This window comes from Apis cerana, linkage group LG11, assembly GCF_029169275.1.
Source record: "Apis cerana isolate GH-2021 linkage group LG11, AcerK_1.0, whole genome shotgun sequence".
Lineage (NCBI taxonomy): Eukaryota > Metazoa > Arthropoda > Insecta > Hymenoptera > Apidae > Apis > Apis cerana.
The window spans coordinates 2386272-2410645 of record NC_083862.1 but is presented as its reverse complement, the minus strand read 5'-3'; the positions used below and the strand labels follow the sequence as shown (position 1 = coordinate 2410645).

At 32.0% G+C, this 24374-nt stretch overlaps 1 protein-coding gene and 1 long non-coding RNA gene across 8 annotated transcripts in view; one reads left to right on the top strand and one right to left on the bottom strand.

Moving 5' to 3' along the window:
* Positions 1–24374, bottom strand: part of LOC107997212 (uncharacterized) — a 52894-nt gene that overhangs the window by 12309 nt on the left and 16211 nt on the right. For 2 of the 4 annotated variants that reach the window (XR_001765951.3, XM_017055645.3), the window contains exons 2-5: positions 17143–17212; positions 13970–14421; positions 10410–10550; positions 2637–2822 (exon numbers count right to left, since the gene is read on the bottom strand). Coding sequence is in view for 3 of the 4 variants with exons in the window: in XM_017055645.3 (XP_016911134.2) it covers positions 2637–2822; positions 10410–10550; positions 13970–14397 (755 nt within the window). In the remaining variant the exon portion in view is untranslated. Of the gene's footprint in view, positions 1–2636; positions 2823–10409; positions 10551–13969; positions 14422–17142; positions 17213–19997; positions 20190–24374 lie in introns of those variants that run through there. The other 2 variants (XM_062081372.1, XM_062081373.1) reach the window with 2 other exon arrangements.
* Positions 1910–7674, top strand: LOC107997216 (uncharacterized). Of its 4 annotated transcripts, none has more exons than XR_001765953.3 (3): positions 1910–2160; positions 2515–3032; positions 3440–7674. It is a non-coding gene; the product is annotated as an uncharacterized LOC107997216 (long non-coding RNA). The 4 variants fall into 4 exon arrangements; XR_009831811.1 differs by having other exon boundaries at positions 1940–2408; XR_009831810.1 differs by having other exon boundaries at positions 2002–2160; positions 2373–7674.

Sequence of the window (24374 nt, the reverse complement as noted above, 5' to 3'; positions counted from 1 at the left end):
AAAAATAATGCATCGTTTCGAGGATACTATACTCGTCGTTACGTTTATAAAATATTATCGAGAAGAGAATTTCACTAAAATTAGACAATCCTATAGATTCAATTGCTCTGTATTTAATATATCGACGAGCTGGTAGATCTAATACATTTTGTTTTAGAAAGGTCACCAGATAATTTAATTTGTATAATTTTTTCGTTAAAAAAAGCCAATGTCAAATAAAAGTACTGATCAAAGATAAAGTTTTTAAATATACTTTTAAATATATTTGATTTTTTGGAAAAGAGAATTTAGCGTGTTCATAATTAACACATTATACACGTTTGTTCGATTAGAAAAAAGAAGATACACGCAAGATTTCACTGAATCGGTGGAACGGAGAAGTCAGGATACGCGTTACGTAATCGGCTGCGACGTAGATAACTGGTAGAGCAAGGCGAACAATAGGAAAGGAAACGGTGGAATGGAGCGTGGCTTTTACAAACCATGTTGTGTTCTAAAATGTTTCCTCGCTGGTTGCACACTTAGCTTTTCCAATACACAACGAATGTTGCTCGAGATAAAATTTTGGATTACGTAAGACATATGCATATACGAAAAATATTTTCCTTTTCTAAAATGAAGCAAAAAAAAAAAAAAAATTAAGAAACGATTGCATCCACTTTGACTATTGTTGTCGTTACAAAACTTTTCAAACCGTTAATTAGAATTTTAATAAATTTAAAAGCAATTTTGTTCTACTCGTAAAATAATTTTTTACTTTCTAACGAATCCGTTGCATTAAGATTTGACTTTTAAACTATGATTGTCGGATCAAACGTGACCCATAATTTATTTAATTCGTAAAAGCCATTTCACTGTACGAAGCTGAATCTTTTGAAATACGGGTTTTGGATCAAAAGTGAACCGCATCAATGAATATTAAACTTATCTAATTTTCGTTTTTTTAAAAACTCTTTTCATTTCCTAACGAACCCTTCGTCTAAAGATCAATCCTCACAGAATATAAGTTTGCTGATTAAAAAGTGAGTGATATCGAATTCATCCAATAATCTCGCTCGCAAAGAGTTTTATTCCTACATTTTGATAAATCTATAATGATTAATCCTTGAAGTGCGATCAACAAAGTAAAATTAAAAATTAATTTTCATTATTAAATTGATCAAAAGCAAATCTAATCATCAGCAAAATGTTTAAACAACGTTATCTGATAAATTTTAATAACAATATATATAAAATAATTATTGCACGATTATCCTCGACAGTTTTTCCCGAGTCTTCCTTCCGAGGGCTGGTCAATAGAAAGATGAAAACAACTTGATTAATCAACAAGATTTAAAACAACACTTGTTGTTTTAACGGTTTTTAAAACGATTACATATGCGGAACGAACAGTCGATGAGAATCATCGTCGAATACGGATCGAAGTCAAGGCGACAAACGTCTGTGACCGACGTAACGCCTTCGTAACTTTTGATACAGCTATTAAGCGCGTGCTTGCGTAAGAGGGTCGCGTTATTTAAAGACGGGATGTCGGTATCATCTAAACACGGTTATACGTGAGACACGAAACCGTCCGGTAACAATCGGGACATTGCACCCTGGGACATGTATCTCGACCTCTTAAAGAAAATTCCTTCCTTCGCATTTACATTTTTCTTTCTTTTCTTTCGGATCACCACGTTATGTGTGTCGCGGCGAGGAATCGCTTTTATCGTGGAAAACAGATACTCGACGGCTGGATCTCGGATGGAAACGTACACCGAACGAGTAAAACGATACGTTCGAGACGGATTACGACTTAAAAAAAGAAACGAAACCAGGAGAGAAAGAGAGGGAGGAGGAGAGGAGGAGGGGGGGAGAGGGAGGGGGAGGAGAGAACGATCGAGGAGCACAGCAAATGATTCATAAAACGATCGCGTCGCAATAGAGAGAGGCGCACGCGTGAATGCGTCGTTACCTCGCTGACGATTGATCTACGTTCTGTACAACATTCTGTTCAACAGCGTAAGAAACGTAAATTGGTACCGTTCGACAGAGGAAGAGAACGGGAGAAAGACGGAGAAAAGCGTGCAGACTGAGGGGAAGGCACGTCACTTCCGGTCCATTAAGAGCAACACGGGGGTCACTAGTGTTGTGTGCAGGGAGCTAATTATAAGAAAGGTAGTGGCTCTCATTCGATCACGTGTAACCAGAGAAAGAAGCAAGAGATGGACAGATCCATTTTTTTCTTTCGATTAAGATTAAAAGAGATTGCGAACAACGCGAGCAAAGATCGTGATAACATATTTTTTTTTTCTTAAAAATTGATACTATTCATCTTCTAGTTACAAAGCTTCCAATTGTTTTCGATTATTATTTCTTTTTTCAACAAGGTCAAGCGAATTTACGAAGAAGAGAGGAAACGACGGGTAAAAAGATCTCCGAGCATCATTTTGTTCTGCTTAAAGTGTAACAAGTTTCTCCGATTACCATCGCCGCTTCTAATAGCGAAAAAAATAACCGCATTTGTTGCAGGGAGGCATGCACCGTGGTAATCGATAATTTGTCGGTGTAACCGAGAAGGTGCAAGTATAAAACTAGAGGAAACGAGGCGAAACGGAACGAGGCGAGGCGAGAAAAAGAAAGACCGAGCTTACCTGATTTGCGTGTGATAGGCGGGAGCTGTGTGTTCGGTGTGCGTGGTCAGGAGTTCGGCCGGAACGGTGTCCATGTCGATCGGTTGAGTCCTCGATATCGCGATAGGCTGCACCTGAAATACGCCGGGTGTTGTCGGTGAAGGTTGTGGACCTAGCAACGAGACGCGTACCATTTCCCTACCTTCGCTGTAAGAAAAGAAAAAGAGAAAAAAAGATTAGAAAAATTATGAGAAACCCTCCTTCAAAATGCAATATCTTTAGAAACGTTGATTATCTGAAATGAATTGGGTCACGTTCGGATAAATAATCTCTTGGATAATCGGCAAGAAAGAACATCGAATTTATGTCGAACGCGTGGTTAAACGATTTTCAAATATGATGCATAGTATTTATTAGGTAAGAAAATCTGTCTAATAAGAGAAATACATTAAAAAATAGATTATAATTTTTACGTATGTAATGTAAATTTACGTAACGTAAATATTAACATAATATGAAGATTCATTTTCCTGAAATTGCATCGACTTAATGGACATTTTTTTTACTGGCGCGAATATAAAGATGTAGTTAACTGTCGCGCTTATTGTCTACTTAACCGTTGTAGAGTTATTCTCATTAATTTCAAGAACTGGAATTATAATTTTTAAGACACGTACATATCTCTAAGAATTTAAGATATAACAGATATATAAAACAAGATACAATTATTTCCAATGGAAAGTAAAACACTTTTTTCTTTCTTTTTTATTTCTTATTTCTTTTATTTCTAGACGTATTTTTCCAACGAACTCGTTCAATTGCAGGTTACTCGACCGACCGTCCGAATCCGCCCGATTTTTACCGAGACTGTCCGAATTTTTTTCCAAATCTAAGAATTCTTTTCTCGAATGTCTTTGTGTATTTTATCGTCTTGTGTACTTATATTTTTCTACAATCGAATGCTGACATCTTTTTTATTTCATCGAGATTTACCATTTCTTACTCTCATTAAGAAATAAGCGAATTAAAAATACTTTGACAAAATACTTTTTGCGATATAACAATGCTATTAAGATACATATCGTACTATGATACATATACGAAATGTTCCAGGATTATATATTGAAATGAATCAAAAAAATAAATAGATAAATAAAAAAATATTTTTTTTACAATTTAAAAATCTTTTGAGTGGATATATACGAATTATCAATAAAAAATTTTAAAAACGAGAAATATTCTATCGCTTTCTCATTTTCGAGGAGATAGAAGAAACTGAACATGATATTTAATTAAATTTTCAATTTTAATTTTTAGAAAATTTTATGCGAGAGAATTTTATCCAACATTCGCAATTTCTTATTAATTATTCTTACATCTATACGGGAATTAATTGACAAATTTTTGAATAAAATTTCTCAGACAAAATATCGAATCCTCTGTCCATTTAAACCATCCATTCTGTGTCATCTTATACATCTTATATGTGTATTAATTATTATCGATAACCTTGACCTTGAAATCAATATTTTCGACAATAGCCGACTGACATTTATTTCTTCGAAAAGAAAAAGATAGAAAAAAAAAAAGGAGAAATTCATTCATCGAATTAATTTTCATTAAAATGATTTCCTTATGGAATTTTGCGTAATATATTTAATATCACGTACGACACGAAAGCTAGATGTAATAATACATGACGAACAACTTACTTCTTTGGTGATGCTTTTTCAGTCGTTGACTTATTTCGTTCGGCTCACATGTTGCACGAATGGCATCACGCCAAAGAATATACTACGGCTGACACTTGCCAATTTTCGAGATTACTTGATAATCGAGTAGATACAATATCAGGAAATATCAAAATGTCATTAACTTCGATTGTTGCTCTTATTAACCTGCGTGTCTTGAAAACTTAACTTTCCGATTATAATTCCGTTTTTTTTCGTAAATAAAATTATCCTCATTTCCTTTGTTAGAAAAAAAAAAAATGATGCCTATCGTCACCCCATTCACTCAATGGGGCTATTTGCCACTACCCCGTGGCGCAACCCTCTCTCACTTTCAAGAGGCACCCCCACGGATTTACGGGGAAAATGTTTAATCGATATTTTTCGACGGCGGAACTTTGCACGACGAGAAATTCTACGAATAGCCTCCAGTTATGAACGAACAACTTTCATTTCCAACTTTTTATTTCATTGCCGATATCACGTTTCGTATATATATATATTTTTCTAATTCTAATTCTCGATCAATTGTCTCCACCAATTCCAGAAATTGGAACTCCTCGTTTTTGACAAAGAGATAAGTTGAGAGAGTATTGTAAAACGCTGACATTTTTCTTCTATCTCTTAACTTTTAAGAAATGCTTTTCTTTTCATTTTCCAGTGAAATGAGTAAAAATCCGAGATGAATTATAAAAAGAATTTTGTATCTTTAATTATTCTTGCGATGGAGTAATAAAAAATTAACACGTCGTCAAAGATATGGAAAATGCATCGGTAAACAGTATAATATTCTTAAATTCCAGTAAGTCAAAAGTCCATATAGTAATTCTCATGGAGCAAATATAACTGATTTTATTATTTCAGGAATATGAGTTCGAAACTCGTGAACGAAGAAAGGGAATAGATATAGTAAGTATAGTATACTTGAAAGAGAAGTGCTTCGAAAGATTTTTTTTTTAAATAATTATTATAAATCTCTCTTACTATACAATTCACTATCTTTATCAATAGCTAATTCAACGGAAAGATACAATAATGACGATGCCATTATTTCGTGACGAGCAAAATAAAAATCGCTTCCAGCAATAAATTATTATTATTTTATTCAATCGTTACAATCTCTTTTCAACAAAGAAAAGAATCACCGTTACTGCTGGACGCGCACGGTACTTCTGGACTAGTACCAATCCGTTTCGTATCAATTCACAGTTAATCGTGCGTGCAGTTACACACATTCCACCGACGTAAACGTCGATCAACGAATCTATTCGTTTTAATCGAAAAGATAAAGCTACAGAAAATAGAACGTGGCAGAGGTATTATTATTTGCATTACGCGAAGGAAACGTTTTCATTATCGAAACCACGATAACGAATAATCGGAAGAATGCTTAATGTTATTGTTACTGACCAACTGTACACCCTCCAATGTTACGTCAGCGAAACGCAAAATAAATGGAAAAACCGATCTGTTCCCGAACGTCGCGAGTCATCTTGTTATTACGTAATCTGACCCAAGTGAAGGGAGAAAGGAGAAGAGAAAAGAGAAAGGAAATGGGAAGAGAAAGAAAGAGGGAAAAGAAAAAAGTTTCGAGAACGAAAGAAACCGAAAGGATGGAGAGGCACAGCCGAAGTCTGGTTCGAACCGGTTCCGTCGTGCCACGGTCACGCGACTTTTCATCCCAATGTTGCCGCTTACAAAGAAATTGATCTTACGACGATAATGCACGAGTATTTATGCGCGCTCGACGAGAGAAATTATCCTAAGTGTATATACACGCACTGTTGAATAGTACGGGTATACACGCGTGCACAAGAAGGAGAGAAAAAGAGAAAGAAAAATATAGAAAAGAATACGCGCGTGTTTACGATTATTTCAACCGTGTGTAGTTCCAACTTCAACCTCTCTTTCCAGACGCTGGTGTCGCTACGGTAGCACGCGGTAGCATCTGACGTCATCGTGCAGTTAAACACCTACTACATGATTTAAACTTTAGACCTTGAGTCCATGATATCATTCCACGCCGATGATTCTCAACGTGCCATGTTATTTGTATTTACCGCCAAATCGTGCACGCGAAGAAATCCTTTAAAACCGCGTAATTTATTTCGTTTAAATTAATTATTTAATCTCTGTGATAAACGGGTCATTTTTTCGATCATTTTCGCTTAATTTAACGATCGACGATAACGAGAATTAATTAAATTTGAACGGTTACGTTTGACCCAGTCATTTCAACGAAATCAATATCAACTTCTTCGTTACGAGATATCAACTACGATAAATTATATAAACTATATGTAATATGTGTACGAATGAATATAAATATAAACGAATTAATTATATACGTTAGGAAGAGAAACATATACTTGATAAAATTTTAACCTAATTTCATAAATGTACATCTTTTCATCGAGAGCAACAGAATCGATCATTTTACGAGAAAGGGGCAGATAGTCGATAGATACATAGGCGCCGTTGCGTCTATAACCTTACGAGGTCGACCTCTCGTTTCAAACGAGAACGGTCAACGATATCGAAGAGTCTACGTTTCCAGAAAATGGAATCATAAATAGCTTTGCCAAGAAAACGCGAAGAATTTTATGTGAAAAAATCACTTCGATAAAGAAAAATCTAAAAGAAAATAGGATTAATGAGTAAAATTGAATGCACATTGGTCAATATAGGATCAAGTATAATTAACTTGATACATAATATCGATTCGTCACGAAGCGTAAATTATCGACTCAGATCGAGATTACCTCATGTTTTCCATTTTGGAACAGTACGCCCATTTCGTTTCTGTTCGGCCGTGTATTTTTAACTTCTTACGCTCGCCGGAATTTATGCAACGATATACGCGATCGGTTGTGCACGACGAACGAGTGTGTGAAAAGTTAAGCGTGATCGTCGAAAGAGTTTGTATGATGCGGCGCAAACTCCCACACGCGCTGCTTCAATTTGTATTCATAACTGGAAGGTATTTGGTTCACGAAAATCGGCTTTGTTCCTTTCGATTTGCACGAATTTTCCATTCAAATTTTCTGAACGTCGTAAATTAAAAGAATGAAGAATAAACGTCGAGCGAAATTATTTAATCCGTAAAAGGAGCGAAATAAACGCTTGAAACGCAATTTCTCAACATGAATCCGGTGGATCGGCATTAAACACCCTGGTCACGCATGACCGAGTGGCATCGAGCTTCGAAGTAACGTTTAAATTTATATACTGTTACAGAAGTATAAAAAAAAGTATCGGTCGAAATGACGAACGAACATATGATTTTTTGTATTAATTAAATTATATTTATCAGTGATATATAAAAAAAATTTTTTATTCAAACATTAACTTTCAATCCAAATATGTACATTTTATAATGTAATATTTTCACAAATAATAAAAGCGTTAGAAAAAAAAGAGACGATATGGCAAGTCAAGAAAGATAACACCATTATCTAAGTAAGATTTGATTATATATATTTCAATTGCTGATAACGATTTAAAAATATTGCAATATTTGATTTTTCTAACAGATTTGAATTCGCATTGATTTTATAAATAAACTTTGTATTTGAAGCTATTCCTTAAAGAACACAAAGAGCAATTCTTCAATGACTGTTCAAAAAGTTACTTTTTGTTACTGTTGGCTGTAGAATATATTGATGGGCCGAAAGAAAGAAGCTAGTTCATGAGTAAGATGAACGTTAAGAGCAAAATAGTAGGTTAACGCGAAAACGTTCCTGCTCGAGTGGAGATACCGGTTTAACAAAAGGAAAATCCAAAGATTCGAAAGAAAGGGTCCATAGTGTGTCAAGATGGCTCGTCGCCATGGTAACTAGAGAGTACTCGGTCTCTTTTGCATTTTCTCCCTCCGTAACCATGTTTCTCCACTTTCCCCCTTTTATTACATTAGTTCATACGGTTTATGGGTTTTTCAGGGGGAATCGATTATTCGGTACGCACGATCATCGTTAGTGCGTAAAACTCGAGACGCGCGCGACTAATAACTTTTATCGTTGCGCTTAAAATAGTTAGAAATGAAGGGACGATAGAAAGAAAATCGCTGATATTCGAACAATTAACGAGATCATCGCTATCGCAATTAAACGAATGAATGTTCACACATTTATCAATAAATACCAAAGAGAAAGAAATATACCTGACAGATGAGAATCCGTCAGCTTCCCGTGGCCGTGGCTCGGGAACAATGACGAGAAGTTCCTGTAAATACTCCTGGCATGCAAGTTCTTTTCTCTGAACTTTGATCAAGCTCAACCGGTATCACACGACAACGCTCAACACTCGCGAAAATGTGCACAAGGCTGTCGACCGATGCCCAGGCCCGACACGAACTAAACTTCGACTCGCCGGGAAACGAAGCTCGTACGCGTCGCGAAATCGATTGTAAATCCTCGGCACCACGCCTGCGTTTATGGAGTTCCCTTGCTCCACCTTGTCCGGCTTTGCACTGTTGAATGGCGCTACCCGACATCGTGCGAGAAATTGCGATAGTGCTGTGCTCTCTCGGCGCTTTTACGAAACATTTCGTTCAACGTAAATTTGGAATTTTTATTAATTCGAAAGCAATGAAAATCGCGAATTTTTTTTCCCTTCAAATTTACTCTCTCAAACCTTTTTCAATGTTATGAGAACAGTTGAATTTCTTTATATATCTATTTTCAATATATATTCATTTGACATTCATTAAATATTACATATAGGATGATGTTAAATTTATTATTATTTTATCTGGATAATTATTCGAATATATTTATGCAGTATAACGGAATATATAATCGTTAGATGTACATGTATAAATTCGTGCTTCTCCATGTGCAAATTCTAAGGATGACATCATATGTCCTGAGGCAGTTGAAGAATATTTTAAAATCTCAAGAATGATGTCAATACCATTACCTTGTACATTAAGCTACTATTTTTTATTTAAGAATTACTCATCGTACAAATATGTTAAAGATTTATTACTATAATTTGCAATCAACTCATATATTATAACGGAGAATAATGCAAAGAATTAAATATATAAAAATTCTATGCGAATCTACTTATTCATTTTGAAATGAAATCCAATAGGAATAGCAGCGATAATATCGAAAATCGGCATTAAATATTCCGTGCGTGTACTTCGTCGTTTAACCGGATCAAACACGATAATGATCGTACTGGACGATAAGTAGAAGTCTATTAGGAAGACCGCGCGTGGGCGAAGGTGTCTAAATTACCAAACTACAAGTTTAATATAATGTTTGACCCACGGATAAAGTGCATCTTCGAGAAAAATATTTGAGAAATACCGAGTATTTCTAACGGCCATTTAAAACTTTTAAAATAGAAAATATATACGTGTAAGATAATATCGTATTACTAATTCAGAATATGAGCAATAATTTTAAGTCTTTGAGAACTTATTATAAAAAACACTTATGAATATACATATATTGTTTTTTTTATCTTAAACATTACTTTTACATTACAATTATCATTCGAATGAAAAAAAATTTTTAAATATCATTAATAAATAATAAATAGATAAAATTAATAAATATTATTTCTAAAAAAAATTATTACTGAAAAGAAATTTCAATATTGAAATATCTCAATATTATTAATTATTAATATCAATTATTAAATCTCGAATAGTTATAATTATATTTTTAGATATAATTTTTTTTACATAAATGGCCTAAAATCTATGCACAATAAATCAAAATAAAAAAATAAATAAAATAAAAATTAAACGTTCAAATATTTTTATATTTCGCAAAATATATATTTACAATAAATATTTTATAATTGTAATATATATATTCAAGTTTTATTCAAAAATTTTTCTATTTTTTTAATTCTAATAGTTTTATTTATATATACTGTTAATATTTAAAAATTTTTTTTAATAACACTAATATTATATCTATAAAACTTTTGTATATTTTAGTATGACTAATATTACAACATATATGTATAAGTATTTATATGAATATACAAAAATTTTTAAAAATATTTATACATTATTAATATTAAAAAAAGTATTTATCTTACTTACTCGGTATCAGGTACAGATGTAATCATGGAGGGTATGCGTCCGTTGTGATCCATAAAACGATTGATTTCCGGCTCTTCTTGAACAGGTGTCTCGTACACTAGAGTTTCTACCATTGATCCTTTGCTTGAGCCAAAGGATACTCTAGAAGAAAAGAAAAAATGGTATATTTACATTTTTTTTTCAAAAAAATTGTTATTTTAAGAAATATTTTAGATCTTTGTTTAACATATATACAATATCTTCAAAATTATGAAAAATCGAAAAAGATTTTCTTGACTTAAAAATGAGTTAAAAAGCAATAGAATAGAATTACGGAATTCTATTTTTGAGAAGATCGAAATTGAAAATTTGTTGAATATTGTTGTATGATCTTTTTAAAAACGAAGCTTTATATAAAAAAATTTTATTTCGTATTTTCGATTATTTTTATTTTTATGTCAGGAATTGGATATTTTTTAATTTTTCACGATTTTTTCAAATATCTTATATTAATTGTATAATTGTGTAATTGTAATGAGAAGAAGCTACGTGTAACGGGAAGCAAACTTAAATATGAATGAGGTGAAATAGCAGAGGAACACCATTGACGTAAAAAATATCATTAGTCGTGCGGAAAGCCGAAAAAAAATTTGCTATAAACCTCAGTTTCCTATCGCGTGACAGTACTCGAAGCGAGTGAATCGGACACTTGGTAACCACAGAAGCGGGCGGTCCGATATCAAAATCGAAATCCCGCGCAAGATCGAATTACGTAGATCAAGAGCGGTCGAGATTAAAACTACGAATGTATTTATCTCGTACGATATACAAAATATCAGCATTAAACTTTAAAAAATATTTATGTAAAATATAATTTCCAAAATTATTAAATTGCATTTATCAAAATTCATTAACATACTCAAAATAATATTTAGAATAAATTTTTGTTTAACTATAATAAATATAATATAATGTTTCTCAAAAAATGAAAAGAAGAAAAAAATCATGTTTTGTCTTTGATTCGTCGATTTGCTTTAATTCAGTTCACTTTCTTTTTTATAAAATGTGGTTCTGATCCAAGCTAATATGGGAGGACAGTACAGTGCTGCCACGCAACGAGAATTTTGTTTAACGAAGTTGCACTTAAAAGGATAATACAGAGATACTGCGTAAAGATGCGTAATGTCATATGGCACAGTAACATTTTAAATGCTATCGTCGTTCTGTCCATTAACGCACGTAGGCCTCTTTCTACTTGCATTACTGTGTCACTAACACGAATTATTCCCGATGACGTAATTTCACGTAACTCGTTTGCTTCTGCAGTATTTTCTTCTTCTTTTTACCCAGAACAATGAATTATTCATTTCAATTCTTTTATTTTTTTTTTAATAATTTCTCATATTCATATCAAATATTAATTACAAATATATCTAAATATTTTATAAATATTGTAGTTATATTCAATTAGAACTTTATCCTTCCTTTCATTAAATAATATAATAAAAATATCTAATGATTTTGTTGTGGTTTCATTAACACATAGAGGTTATGTTGAATGAAAAGAACTAAATAACTTTATCAAAAATTTTATCAAGAATAATATATATAAAAAATATTTTCGCATGCATGCTCGTATAATTAATATATGTGTACTTCTATTTATCTAAAAATTTCGTTAGATTCATGTTTAAACTAAATTAATAAAAGAAATAAATGTATAAAAGTTTTCGTTGTAATATGGGGATATCAAAATCTATACTTGCATGTACGTTTATTCAAACATGGTCCATGAGAGATGACCATGACCTATCAAACATGTACGTATAAATGTCACGAGAATCCCAATATATTGCAAGGTTTGAATCGCGTTTGTTTTACTAATCATTCAAATAATATTATGAATTTTTTAATACGAGCATTAACATGTAAATTCAACAGTTTTATAGAATAGGTTGAAGTATGTGAATTGCAGGATCTGAATATGATTCAATGGTGAACGAAAAAAAAAAATATGATCATTATTTTGTGTTTTTAAAACCGATGGATAATTTTAACTCGGGCAACGCTTCGAAACATTCCACCTTGACAATGAAACGAGTCGCTTCGATTTCTCCCTCCTGCTCTATACCAAGTGCTGTGAAACAGCCTTCACGTAAATACAACGGTTGAACTTCGTTTTAGGATGTTATTTTTTTTTGAAAATTATTTTTTATATTCTCATATTAGATGAATAGAGACAAAATTATATAGATTTAAATATAAATTTAAAAATTCATTAGTTTAAAAGTTGCATATTTAAAAAAATTTGATACTTTTATTGTATTATATAGCATAAATAAGGTTAAATTGATTAATTAAATTAAATTATGTTAGATCAAATTAGATTATCAATATTGTTTAACATCTTGCAAAGAATTAAGCGAAAAAGAGATTATCTGTACGATGACGAATTTCAAGATCAAATATATGAATATTTATGGCGTTTTCTATTATCAAAATGACATCTACATGATCATAGAAGAAAATTTGTTTTGAAATTTCTATCATATTTTCTTACAGTATTTAACGAATAGAAGTAAAATATATCAATTAGATGTGGTTAACTTTATAACTTTATAATATATTTCTATATTTAACAAAGTGTCTGAAAATGAAATTAAACAATCTTATACTTATCCCATTTTTTTTAATTATTCCAAAAATTCATGAAATATTCTAAAACATATTCTTATTGATAAGATAGTAATGATATTGACCAAATAATACTATCAATGATACATCAATTGTCCATTATCTCAAATAATACAATGATATTGAACATTCAAGGTTAAGAAGATAGTTGATAATTATCTTGCATACATGTCAGAACTGATCAAATTATTGCTTGTATACAACCTTTCGAAGTATATATTGTGATTTCATACATACTTTATATACATATAAAAATTAATAAATTTTTGTAATAAAATTATTGTTTCAAAAAAAGTATATATGTTTATGATACTGTTTTTATGAAAAATGCAGGTTTTATATCAAAGTTTTGCCTCTCCTGATATATACATTATAAAAATAGAAAAAAATTTAGAAAAATCGATAGATCTAAATTCTGCTCCTTTAATCATTTTATTGTTAATTATTGTTAAATTCGTTGTATTGTTCGGCTCTTTTGGATCAATTAAACGTAAAAAATAAAAAAAATTGTGTTCCTTTTTTTTTAATTACGGATAATCAAAAATCAATAAAACGATGTGAGCAATCCAAAAATATTTTTGTCAATTTTTAACTATCGATAATTTATAAAAAAAAAATCGAAGCCACAATTTCTTTTTCTTATCTTGACTTAAAAAACCGTTTCCTTAAATTTTTAACCATTTATAGCCATTGTAATAGCTATATTTAAAAAGTATTTTCATTATTGTAAATTCTTAAACGAAATTTGTATCAAATAGGTCCAAATTATCAAAGTTACGAGACAGCAGACAGAAAAAGATCAAAGAACGAGCTAATTTAGAAAGGTAATCTCACGCGATCCTTGAACTCTTCTCTCTATATCTAACAGTCATTTATCTAGTTCTTACCTTTTTAGACTAGTGTGCTTCGCCCCGTTAAAAATTTTACTCTTTCGATCACTTCCAACCGTGCTCGCGTCGCTGTTTATACTGTACAGGCTGTCATCTTTAGTGACCTTCGAGGTGTGCAAAGTCGATTTTTTCACCACGGTACCGTTGTGCTTTGGACTTTCACTCAACACCCCCTGATGCTGTTGCCGCTGTTCGTCCTGCAGATGGCGCTGATCGTCACCGTGCTCCTCGATCTTCGTTGAAACGATCATTTTGGACGTGTCAACGTATTTTTTCGGAGAGATCGTGATTACTTTGCCCACCGGCTTCGAGCCGATGGATGGACGTTCCTTCGCACTTTTCTGCAACTTATTAGCGCGATAATTGTTCTGATTCGAATCTCCGGGTGGTGGTTTGTCTTCGGTTGGTAGCATGTACGACAACATTGTCCTTTCTCCGTTTTAATTTATCTGCGCAAAAAAAGAAGCGATTCTCAATATATAATATTTATGAAAATAAAGAAAAAAAGGAAAAAACACATGTGTAATTGTACTTTGTTGTAAAATACTCGGAATCGAAACTTTGCAATTATCAAACATAGATATACATTGATATTTGTGATATTGATCGATAATTTATTTATGTTTATTGTGAAATGTAGAAAATGATAGAAAATAAGAACGAGAAAGAGAAATTGTTTGGTTTCTTTTTAATGTAATTTTTAATTGATGTATTTGAAAAGTTTATCTGATTAAAATAATATTAAATACGATATGATTCTATGATGATTCATTTAATAGATAAAAAAATTATTATACATCATTAAATAAATAAATATGATTCAAATTGTACTTTTAAAGAATACAATGATAGAAATTAAAAAAAAAAAAAAATAAAGAAATTTATCTTTGCATTAATCATTGCATCTATGATGTCAGAATGTTCAATCGCATTGATCTTTTGTTTAATTATGTAGATAAATTTTTAGTATTAAAATAAAATATTTATAAAAATATATATACGTATACTTAAAATCTTGTTTAAATAAATAAATTTAATTTTTCAATAAATTTTTAAAAGATTATTTTTCTATTTTATTTTTTATTAAACAAAGCAATTGATATATCATGTATTGTATTTCGAATTTTTCGAAATGTAATTTTACTAAATGTATTGTAAATAGCAGGGAATACTGTTAGAGCAACTTAGCATAATAAACGTAGAAGTCAATTTTCGAGTGTTTCGAATTGCTCACGTATCTATATACTGGCGTCTGGTGTTAGCCAAGCCATACAGGAAAGAGGTTGCGCTTGAATTACCAATTGGAACTAATTACACCATCAGTCGTGAGTTTGTATCCGTTAACGCTTCAATGATCTCTATGAAACGCTTTCTTTTCTCTAACGGATCGACATCAGTGGTATAACTGTACAAATGGCGGGAATATTACAGACACATTTGCTTTTGTATTGTTGTCGAGTCATAAATCAAAATTTTCAAACGAACAACGTGGAAAAAGATGAATCGAACGGTTCTTCGGTCGATCAAGTCGTTTTTCGCATTTACCGGCATGTTTTTTGGAACAAGTTTAAGCGATTCTTGAACGCTTGGATTTTGAAGGGAAGGGACAGGTATGGATCAAACGTAGGGGAAAGAAAAGAGACGATCTCAGAAACCGTGACGGGAATCTAAGACGTTAGATCACGCTTGACCACATTGGATCCCGTTTTCACGTTCAAAGGATGCGGTGAGGAAGGATATCGTGACTCACCGATTGTCTCTTGTCACTTTAGATTTCTATATCACGTATTCCCAACCATCTTTCCTCGTGTTCGTCTTTTCAATTAATTCGAACGACGGAGCACGATAATTTACCAATTAATATTATTAGCAATTTAACAACAAATTAGAGGTTATAGGTTATAAATTTCTTTTTTGAATTTCGTGGTTAGAAAATTTACGATTCCGTTAATCTGCTTTTAAAAAGTATCACTTATATCGATCTATATTTTAACTTGTAAAATTTCACTAATAACATCAATTCGATTGTAAGAAAGGTCTTGACATTAAAAAAAAAAGAAAACGTAAAGTATCATCACATGCACAATATATGTAACTAATTTGATTGTTTTCGTAACGCTCTTTCACAATTAGGCGGAGAAAATAGAAAAAGTAGGAAGACAGATGTACGAAAAGAAAACACGGAAGAAAGGCAAACACATGCCTATCGAATGAAACGGCTAACGTGCAACTGGTCGGAAGAACGTCGCGGTAAAACCTGCGACCTACGACGACCAAAAGGTTATGGGAGGTATGGCGATCACGGACCAAACTCTGCGCTTCGTTCAAACTTTACCCCCACCTCTTTCGTTCGGTTACGTCATCATGCAATAGGCGCTCTCTCGTCTATATCGGACCAGGCGCCAACGTTTTATTTCTCCTATATCGACTAGCTGTTCCGCCCGCGCGGTTTGCTAGCAGCTTGCAAGTCGTTCTTGTTTCATCTTTGCCTACGATGCGCTCAAAGGTTTACTAATTCCATCTGAATACATGTTGTGCATACAAATACCGATGCTTTCAAACATTTATATTCGTGAATGTACACTGTTTGCTGCGAGTATTAGAATATCTGATATTTGATTATAATTGATTAAATTCGATTAAAATCTATATATCTGGTCAGATTTATACGATACATCCTTACTCTTCTTCCATCAAGGAAGGATCTGAATTTAATGGACAAAGAATGAAAATAAATATAATTATATCGTTATCGATCATTTAAAATTTTATCAAATATATAATTCGGATATATAAAATGATTAAATTTCTTTAAGAATTTTGTTCGATAAAATAGAAAATTGTTTTCTAATTATATTTAAACTCTTTTTTTCGTAAAGTACTTTTTTATATAAAATAAGTACATAAAATATTTATAATTATTATTCTCGCATAGAGATTACTTATATATTTCTTCACCTTTAATGAAAGGTTTCAGTCGAACTTTGATGAATAATCAAATTCAGATAAAATCAATATTAACGGCATTATTCAATTCCAATTGACCAATTGGCTCAATAAATCTCGTAAATTCGAACAATTGGATTAATAGCAAAATATACGTATTTGTGAACAGGTGGGTCAAGAAAAAAGAAATAAAAAAAGTACTATTTCATTCTCGAAATACTTACTCTGGTACCAAGGAGCTTTCGAGATGGTGATTTCCAAAAGATTCGCGTAGTGGACTGGCATTTGGATTATCTGCAACACAAACGCGACATTCCATGTCAAAGTATCGCATAGAATTTCATCGAGAAATTTATTTCAAAGCTCGAATTTGAATCGAAAAAAAAAGAAAAAAAAAAAGAATACGAAAATTGATACGAATACGATATTGAGATTAGAATTAGGACATGCATAAATTTAAAGGTAAAATTTTTTAAAATTATTATCAATTCAATCTAACCTAACCTAAAATTACTTTTCGAACAACTCTTAGATAATTATTCTCAAAGTGCATCTCTCTCGGTGTTTCTCTTCCGGAAAATAACTTTCGAGAATGAAAATTATTCTTAGACGGTCACTTTCACTTTCTAACCTAACGATCTAATCAATAAAATAACAATAAAAAAGGATAAAAAAAAAGTCAAAGTGGAATATTCTGTAATGAAAAATCTCGAGAATCGTTCTACTTATGCTTTATTCCCTGCTAATGGATTCTTGACAATTTTCATATTTTCAAATCTTTTTGATCGTAATTTATTTAAGGATCTAGATTCCGAAAATTCCACCAGGCAGTACATTTAGCAATAAAACTCTGGAGAATTTCGAACATGGATGAGTAAGTTGAATCCTGGTGCTTTTTTCAATAAGTAATACATCCCAAGGAGTGGCACGAAACGATCTGGCTAAGGTTGAATAGACACCTGTTTTCGCAGACAGGTGACACAAACACGCGGAGCCGCATGCAAAACGCGTGAGAACCTCGGGATAGACCAGGGGGCAATGACTCCTAGAATAGCGCCGACAGACGAATGTCGACATCGAATAGAGCCTTCCTCGACGTCTTGAAAAAAGTACCTTCGACCGTCTGCCCGAGCCCTCCCGCTTGAGATTTACACGGACTTGTCTACTCGACAGACAAACCCTCCGGAGAAAGGTACTAATTTTGTGATGCGTTTCCCAACTCCCACGCCTCACGCTCTTTTTTATTATGCTCGAGTGTGCATAACCTTTGTCTTTGTCGAAAGTGCATGTTCGTACGCGGATCTGTTCGTGAAATCGTATCGATGTCATGAATTGTATATATTTGATTAATCTGTTCGCAATGACGAATGGAATTGGAAACGTTTTTACGACACGTGTTAAATATTTTTTTAAAAGAACGAACGTGGAATTTGCTGGATCGAATGCATACATCTTACGAATACGATTTTATAATTTTCAATTATCAATCGTGATGATTAGACGAGAGTTACAATTTGTAAAATATTTAGTGGTATCTTCTTGTATTATTTTCTTAACGTTAATACTATTATTCTAATGAGAAAGGAAGCTCGCAAAACAAATGAGATTACACGTGCGTGTGCGTGTAATTACATTTTTAACATGCGATTGAATCGAGTGTCATGCATCGTGAGCCACGGTGAATAACGACTCAATGTAGTTCGGCGCATCGAGGCACTAAATTGACTAAATTTGCATGACCCGCTATTCACGGGCATCGTCGTTTTACGGCGCACCAACGATTACACTGACGCTCTCCTTTCGAGCTACGAGGATCGCGCGCGATTCCTCTCGTCACGATGAACGTCCGCTTTCATCGTAAGCTAAACGATTTAATTGTCGTAAACTGGCAACATTGTCAAAGTAAAAGGCAATTTGCTTTTGTTCGCTAAAAGTGTTGCGCCAACAAAGTATTAAAGTATTATTATCATCGTCCGCTTTATCGTCGGTTTTTATCTTTCGCTTTTATAAAAAGTGGCCCACGTGCCATCTCTACGCATCATCACTTCAATTCAATGTTGACGTCATTCTAGTAATACTATTTTCTGATAAAAAGTGCTTTCTAAACACTTTGACGCTTGATCCGAGTTTTGTGACATTTCCATATCGCTTCTATGTACTTTATAAATCATCATGCCTTCGATATATATATATATATATATATTCATCTTTAAACATATTCTCGTCTATAGTAATAATATAGTAATAGTTTCGATAACGAACACATGTTAAAATTATCGCGTCATATTTAATAACGAAAGGGATAGGTATTTTTGAAATTAATTGCTGTATTTTTAATTTTTAAAAAAAATAAAAGCACGAATAACTATAATATATATTTATAATAAACAATAAGATATTTATAAGTTACGAAATAATCACAAGTTGTAAACATTTATGAGAATAGAATAGAAAACATTTGAAAATTGCGCGCTAACTGAGAATTCGTATCTGGGATTTAAAAAAAGTTCGGGTGGGTTCGGAAAAAATCGGGTAAATTCGTGCAGGTACCCACCTCGCATAGCCGAGGCGAATTCTCGAGTAACGCGATATTTGATGTATGATGTAATATTTAATGTGTACAAAAAACTAATCATCGGTATTGATTATTTGATTTAGAAATAACGTAAATATTAATTACATATTTTCATATGAAAATTTAAAACTTTTCAAAAAGCGGAGTTGATTAATTTTTCTTCTCAATAATTCATTTTTATTTTGACTTATGCTTAGTTGAGCATGAAATAATCAGTACGTATAGTGTTACCTGACAATAAAGAATATAAAATGTTCGAAGCAATTTTAGAAAATTCAGTATTTCTATCGAGGCACTATTGTATTATAAACATAACGGGTATTTATTCCACATGATTCATATGAAAATATAAATGATACATCTACGTATTCATAAAAATTGGCTGCATGAAATTTTGTTAATCCGTGTTAACCCGAACTCGACTCGACTCGATGAATCGATATGAATATATGTATGATGCTTACGTAATTGCGAGACACGAATGAAATTGTCGTAAACAAGTACCGTATTTGTTATCCATTAGCAGACATTTTAGACATATTTTACGTTGTCCACGTTATTTATAAGCCCATTGAAACGCGTACGTATACAATCTTCTCGTCAACCGTGGGTGGTAGTTGAATCTTCCATTCACAATGGTTGGATTGTAATTAAGATGGCCGGTCATGCGAGAAATTCGCGACAGCTTTGAAATCGGCTATCTATATTAACACGAATCAATCTATAAAACTTCGTATCATAAAATAGAAACATATATATAGGAAAAAAAAAATATGACACTTTTACATAAAAATTTATATATTAAGTTACCATAAATAAAATTAACAAATTTTATTAAATTCAATATTTTTATTGGAAAATACAATTTTTAATTGATTGCTATCAATAACGTTCTGGTTTTCATTTTTTGTTTATATCAACCGATTTAAATTTATCACAAATTGATTTTTTCAAAAAATTCTATTATGAATACAATATATATTTTTGCACGTAATTGCAAAAGTATATTGGAGAATCTTTTTAACAATAGCGTATTTATTCGATGGATACAATTATTATTATTCATTAAATAAGCAAATAAGAACCAAATTATATCACTTTGTTTAACTTTATTTTAATCAGAAAAATTTCAGAAAAATTACATTGGTACAAAAGTTTCGTTAAAAAAATGTTAAAAAATAAAGAAATTTAATCGTCGCATTGAGTATCGTCTCACCGATATGTTTTTTCGAGTGTGTCGACTCTCACTCCTCTTTCACTTTCACTCGTTGTGCCTTTTTACGTTTGGCAAAAACATAAATAAACTCAAAGCTTGAAACGTAAAAATCAATATCATTTGTTGAACAACTACGAATCTTAAAGTTCTGAGTCTTTTGCAGTTATAAAAATATTTATCGTATTCGTTTTTAATAATAACAATAATAATATTCTTTTAGAAATTAAGAATCGAAAGAATAACGAAAAGAAAGGAATTTTAAAAAAAATTTTTTTTCATACAAACTTCTTCATTCAAGCCTGAATTTTTAACAATTACTTTCAACGATCTTTGTATATTTTACATGAGAAAAGTATATGGATTTTATATCAAAATTAAAAAATTAACGAATACAACGAATATTATTTTTAATGCGTTAAATTTGAATAACATTACGCATTTGTGAAATCGATCATTTCAACGCGCAACGATCTAATAGAATGAACAGACAAGCGTAACGATACATTTAACGCTTACTTTAATTGCATCAAAAGACACGCAACGAAATCACCGAGCATGAAAATTTGCGCATATTTATTATTCTTAGGCGCTTTTCCATTAAACGATTACAATAAAAACGATTGAAAAATGTTTATTTCCGGCCACGAACTTCTAACGTTACATCGTACGAGATTTCCGGTACCGTGACTTCCTGTAACTAACAGTTCCGCCACCTCGCAACTTTGAAGACAATCGTGTGGCATGAGAGAATAAAAATCGATATTATTAAATATAGCTATCTACTTATCTGATAGCGAAGTTTGCGTTGAAGAAAACTTGCGAGAGTAAACTTTGAACATGTGTTACTTTAAAGATGGATGCGTTGGATAATTTGTTCTATATAAACAGTATGTTTGAAAAGTATTAACTTTTAAGTACATACGTATACAAAGTATCATATATATACATATCAGTTCAAAGAGTAATCATATAAAAATTTAGGAAATTAAGTCAATTAATTTGTATTATTTTTAAACTGGACTATTTTTGGATAAATTTTTAATTGAATTTGTCGATGAAAATCAAGAAGGAAAAAAATTGCATTCGATGCTTTAATAATTTTAAAAATTTGGATTGAATAAATGTAGAGATCAGTTTAAGTAAAAAAAGAAAAATTTCTTTTAATTTTAATTTTCGTCTCATTTTGTTTTAAAGAATCGCTATTTTAAATTTTTGGACACTTGTAACCGAAACATGCTTGATCTCCGTTTAAATCTGCCATTTAAATATATCTTTGTCATTAAGTCTCATGTTTCAAATCATTTTATTATAGAATAAATTGTACACGGTGTACGGTTCCTAATATACTAAACACGATACTTGTCGACATCATGAACGCGAAATAAATGATTCTCACGACTTGTGGGAACTTTGTACGTCCGACGGGATTCACTTGCTGTAAATTTAAAACCTTCATCTCCCCGCACTCTTTCTTGAGCCGGCGATAAATTTTCGTGCCTTCGCTTCTTCTCTTTTGTTTCTCCACAAAATTACGCCCTCTTTCGTTCTTCCATCTTCGCTTTTCGATGTTTCTCTCTTGCTTCTCGTTTATTCTATCGCCACGGCTATTGTTCTTCTACTTTACTTGTCGTCATTATCGTTCCGATTACTTTTAATACGATTCAATTCGCTGTTGCTATCATTGTCCATCGATGCGTTTCGAAATCATACTTTTTTACCGACCGAGTCACCTTCTCTTGGTCTCTAAGATCGCTAAGAGAGCATCGAAGCTCCTCCGTGGAAGAAGACCAAAGAAAAAGGAAGCAAGCTCGAGCCTAGGCTTGTCACGATCGCGATCCGGATCGTGATCGTGAGAAGAGGGAAAGGTAACGGAACTCGACCGGTAACATCCGTCCACACGTGTTCATTTCAAAGGTATACGCTAGGAATAGATTGCTACGTTCCAATAAGATTTGTTATATATTCGACCAATCGAAATTTTCACACTAATGCTGATACTTATCTACGAATAATTTCATTTATGAGATTTTATGGATAAATTTTTTATAATAATACTAAAAAAAAATTGTAACAATTTGTAATAATAATATAAATTAATACAAAAAATTTACACATACGTACATTATACATTTATATTATATTTATAATATAATACAGTTCCAATCTATACTTGCATGTACAGATCATTATATAATCGTCGTTTGTATCATCGAATCTGTGTATATATTATAAGTACATATCATCAAATATGATGATATACTTGTACAAAAGAGAGTTTAAAGGAAAGATTAAGGGAAGTAAGATTCATTTCGCAGTCTTTTCGCGGTGTTTATCCTGTTCTACTGTTCTACTTTAAGACAAGCAGGAAACTTCTCGGTTATAAACTACCAGCAGAGCTACCAACAAACCGGAGAAAATTAGACGAACGCGGGAAGTTTATCTTTCGATAGAATAGCGCGTAATAATCGGTTGAAATTTCCGTTCGTCATTCTCTTCGTTCTTTTTCCCCCCTTTCCTGGCTGATCACTCGAATGACCGAGCCGGGCCGAATGTCTCTCATTTCTTTTTTTCATGCTCCACGCATTTCTGTCACGGATATTAACGTAACTGTAGTACCGAGCGAACCGTAATACGAGCACGTTTCTCCTTGTATGCTTAAGAAGTAAGGATCCTCGAGTACGCGTTAAGTCGCCAGGATTACGCGTATCTCTTTGCGAACGCGAATCACGTCTGCGTTCTGGATGCTTGTGCGCGCCTGTGTTTACCTACATTCTGCATATGTATTATACAGTTGGATCCAAAAGTATTCGGTTTCTCGTATATTTTATATTTATAATTAGTTGTTAATTATAACAATAACATAATTATTTATTAAATAACACATAGACCATTTTTTAATTTTTAAATTATTTAATTGTAATGTGATCGTGAAATGTTTAGAATATAATCAGTTGATGCATAATCATATATATAATTATATAATCAATTATAATAAGCCTGTGAGCCGTTTCTTTTTTCTAATTATTTTTTTTAATTTTGTAAATAACATAATTCATGTTTTATACGCTTATAGAGAATATAATGACGTATAGTTTGAATAAACAGTCACATGAAAATTTTCTTTTTAAACAATTAGATTATTATTATAGAATGAAATAATGTATATATGATAAATAAAAAAATATATATAAATATTCATTAAACTATAGATATTAGACTGTGTAAGTGTGAAAAAATTTTTCAAATCGAAATACAATGATAATTATGAATAAAAAATATACATTTTCAGTTTTATTTTTTAATTAACAATTAAAAATAGATGTAAACATCTCCGAATTATTCACATTATTTTTATTGATTTCTCATTTGTACCTGAACAATCGCTTCTTCTTTTGGATATTTTTATTCATTTTTAAAATTTTTCAATACTTACAGCCGAGGATTCTATCTAAATCTGTCAAATATCTATATTTCTATTTATTTTTCGTATCGCTTTTTAAAATAAAAGACATGGAATAACCGATATGAGATATTTTTGTGACCAACTGTACGTATGCGTTCGCGCGACAGTTCATTCTGAACATAGATCGGAGAAACGAGTCCTCGGATAATTAGACATCTGATATCGTTCTCCGTAGTTGACTCGCTCGATTTTTTATTCTCGC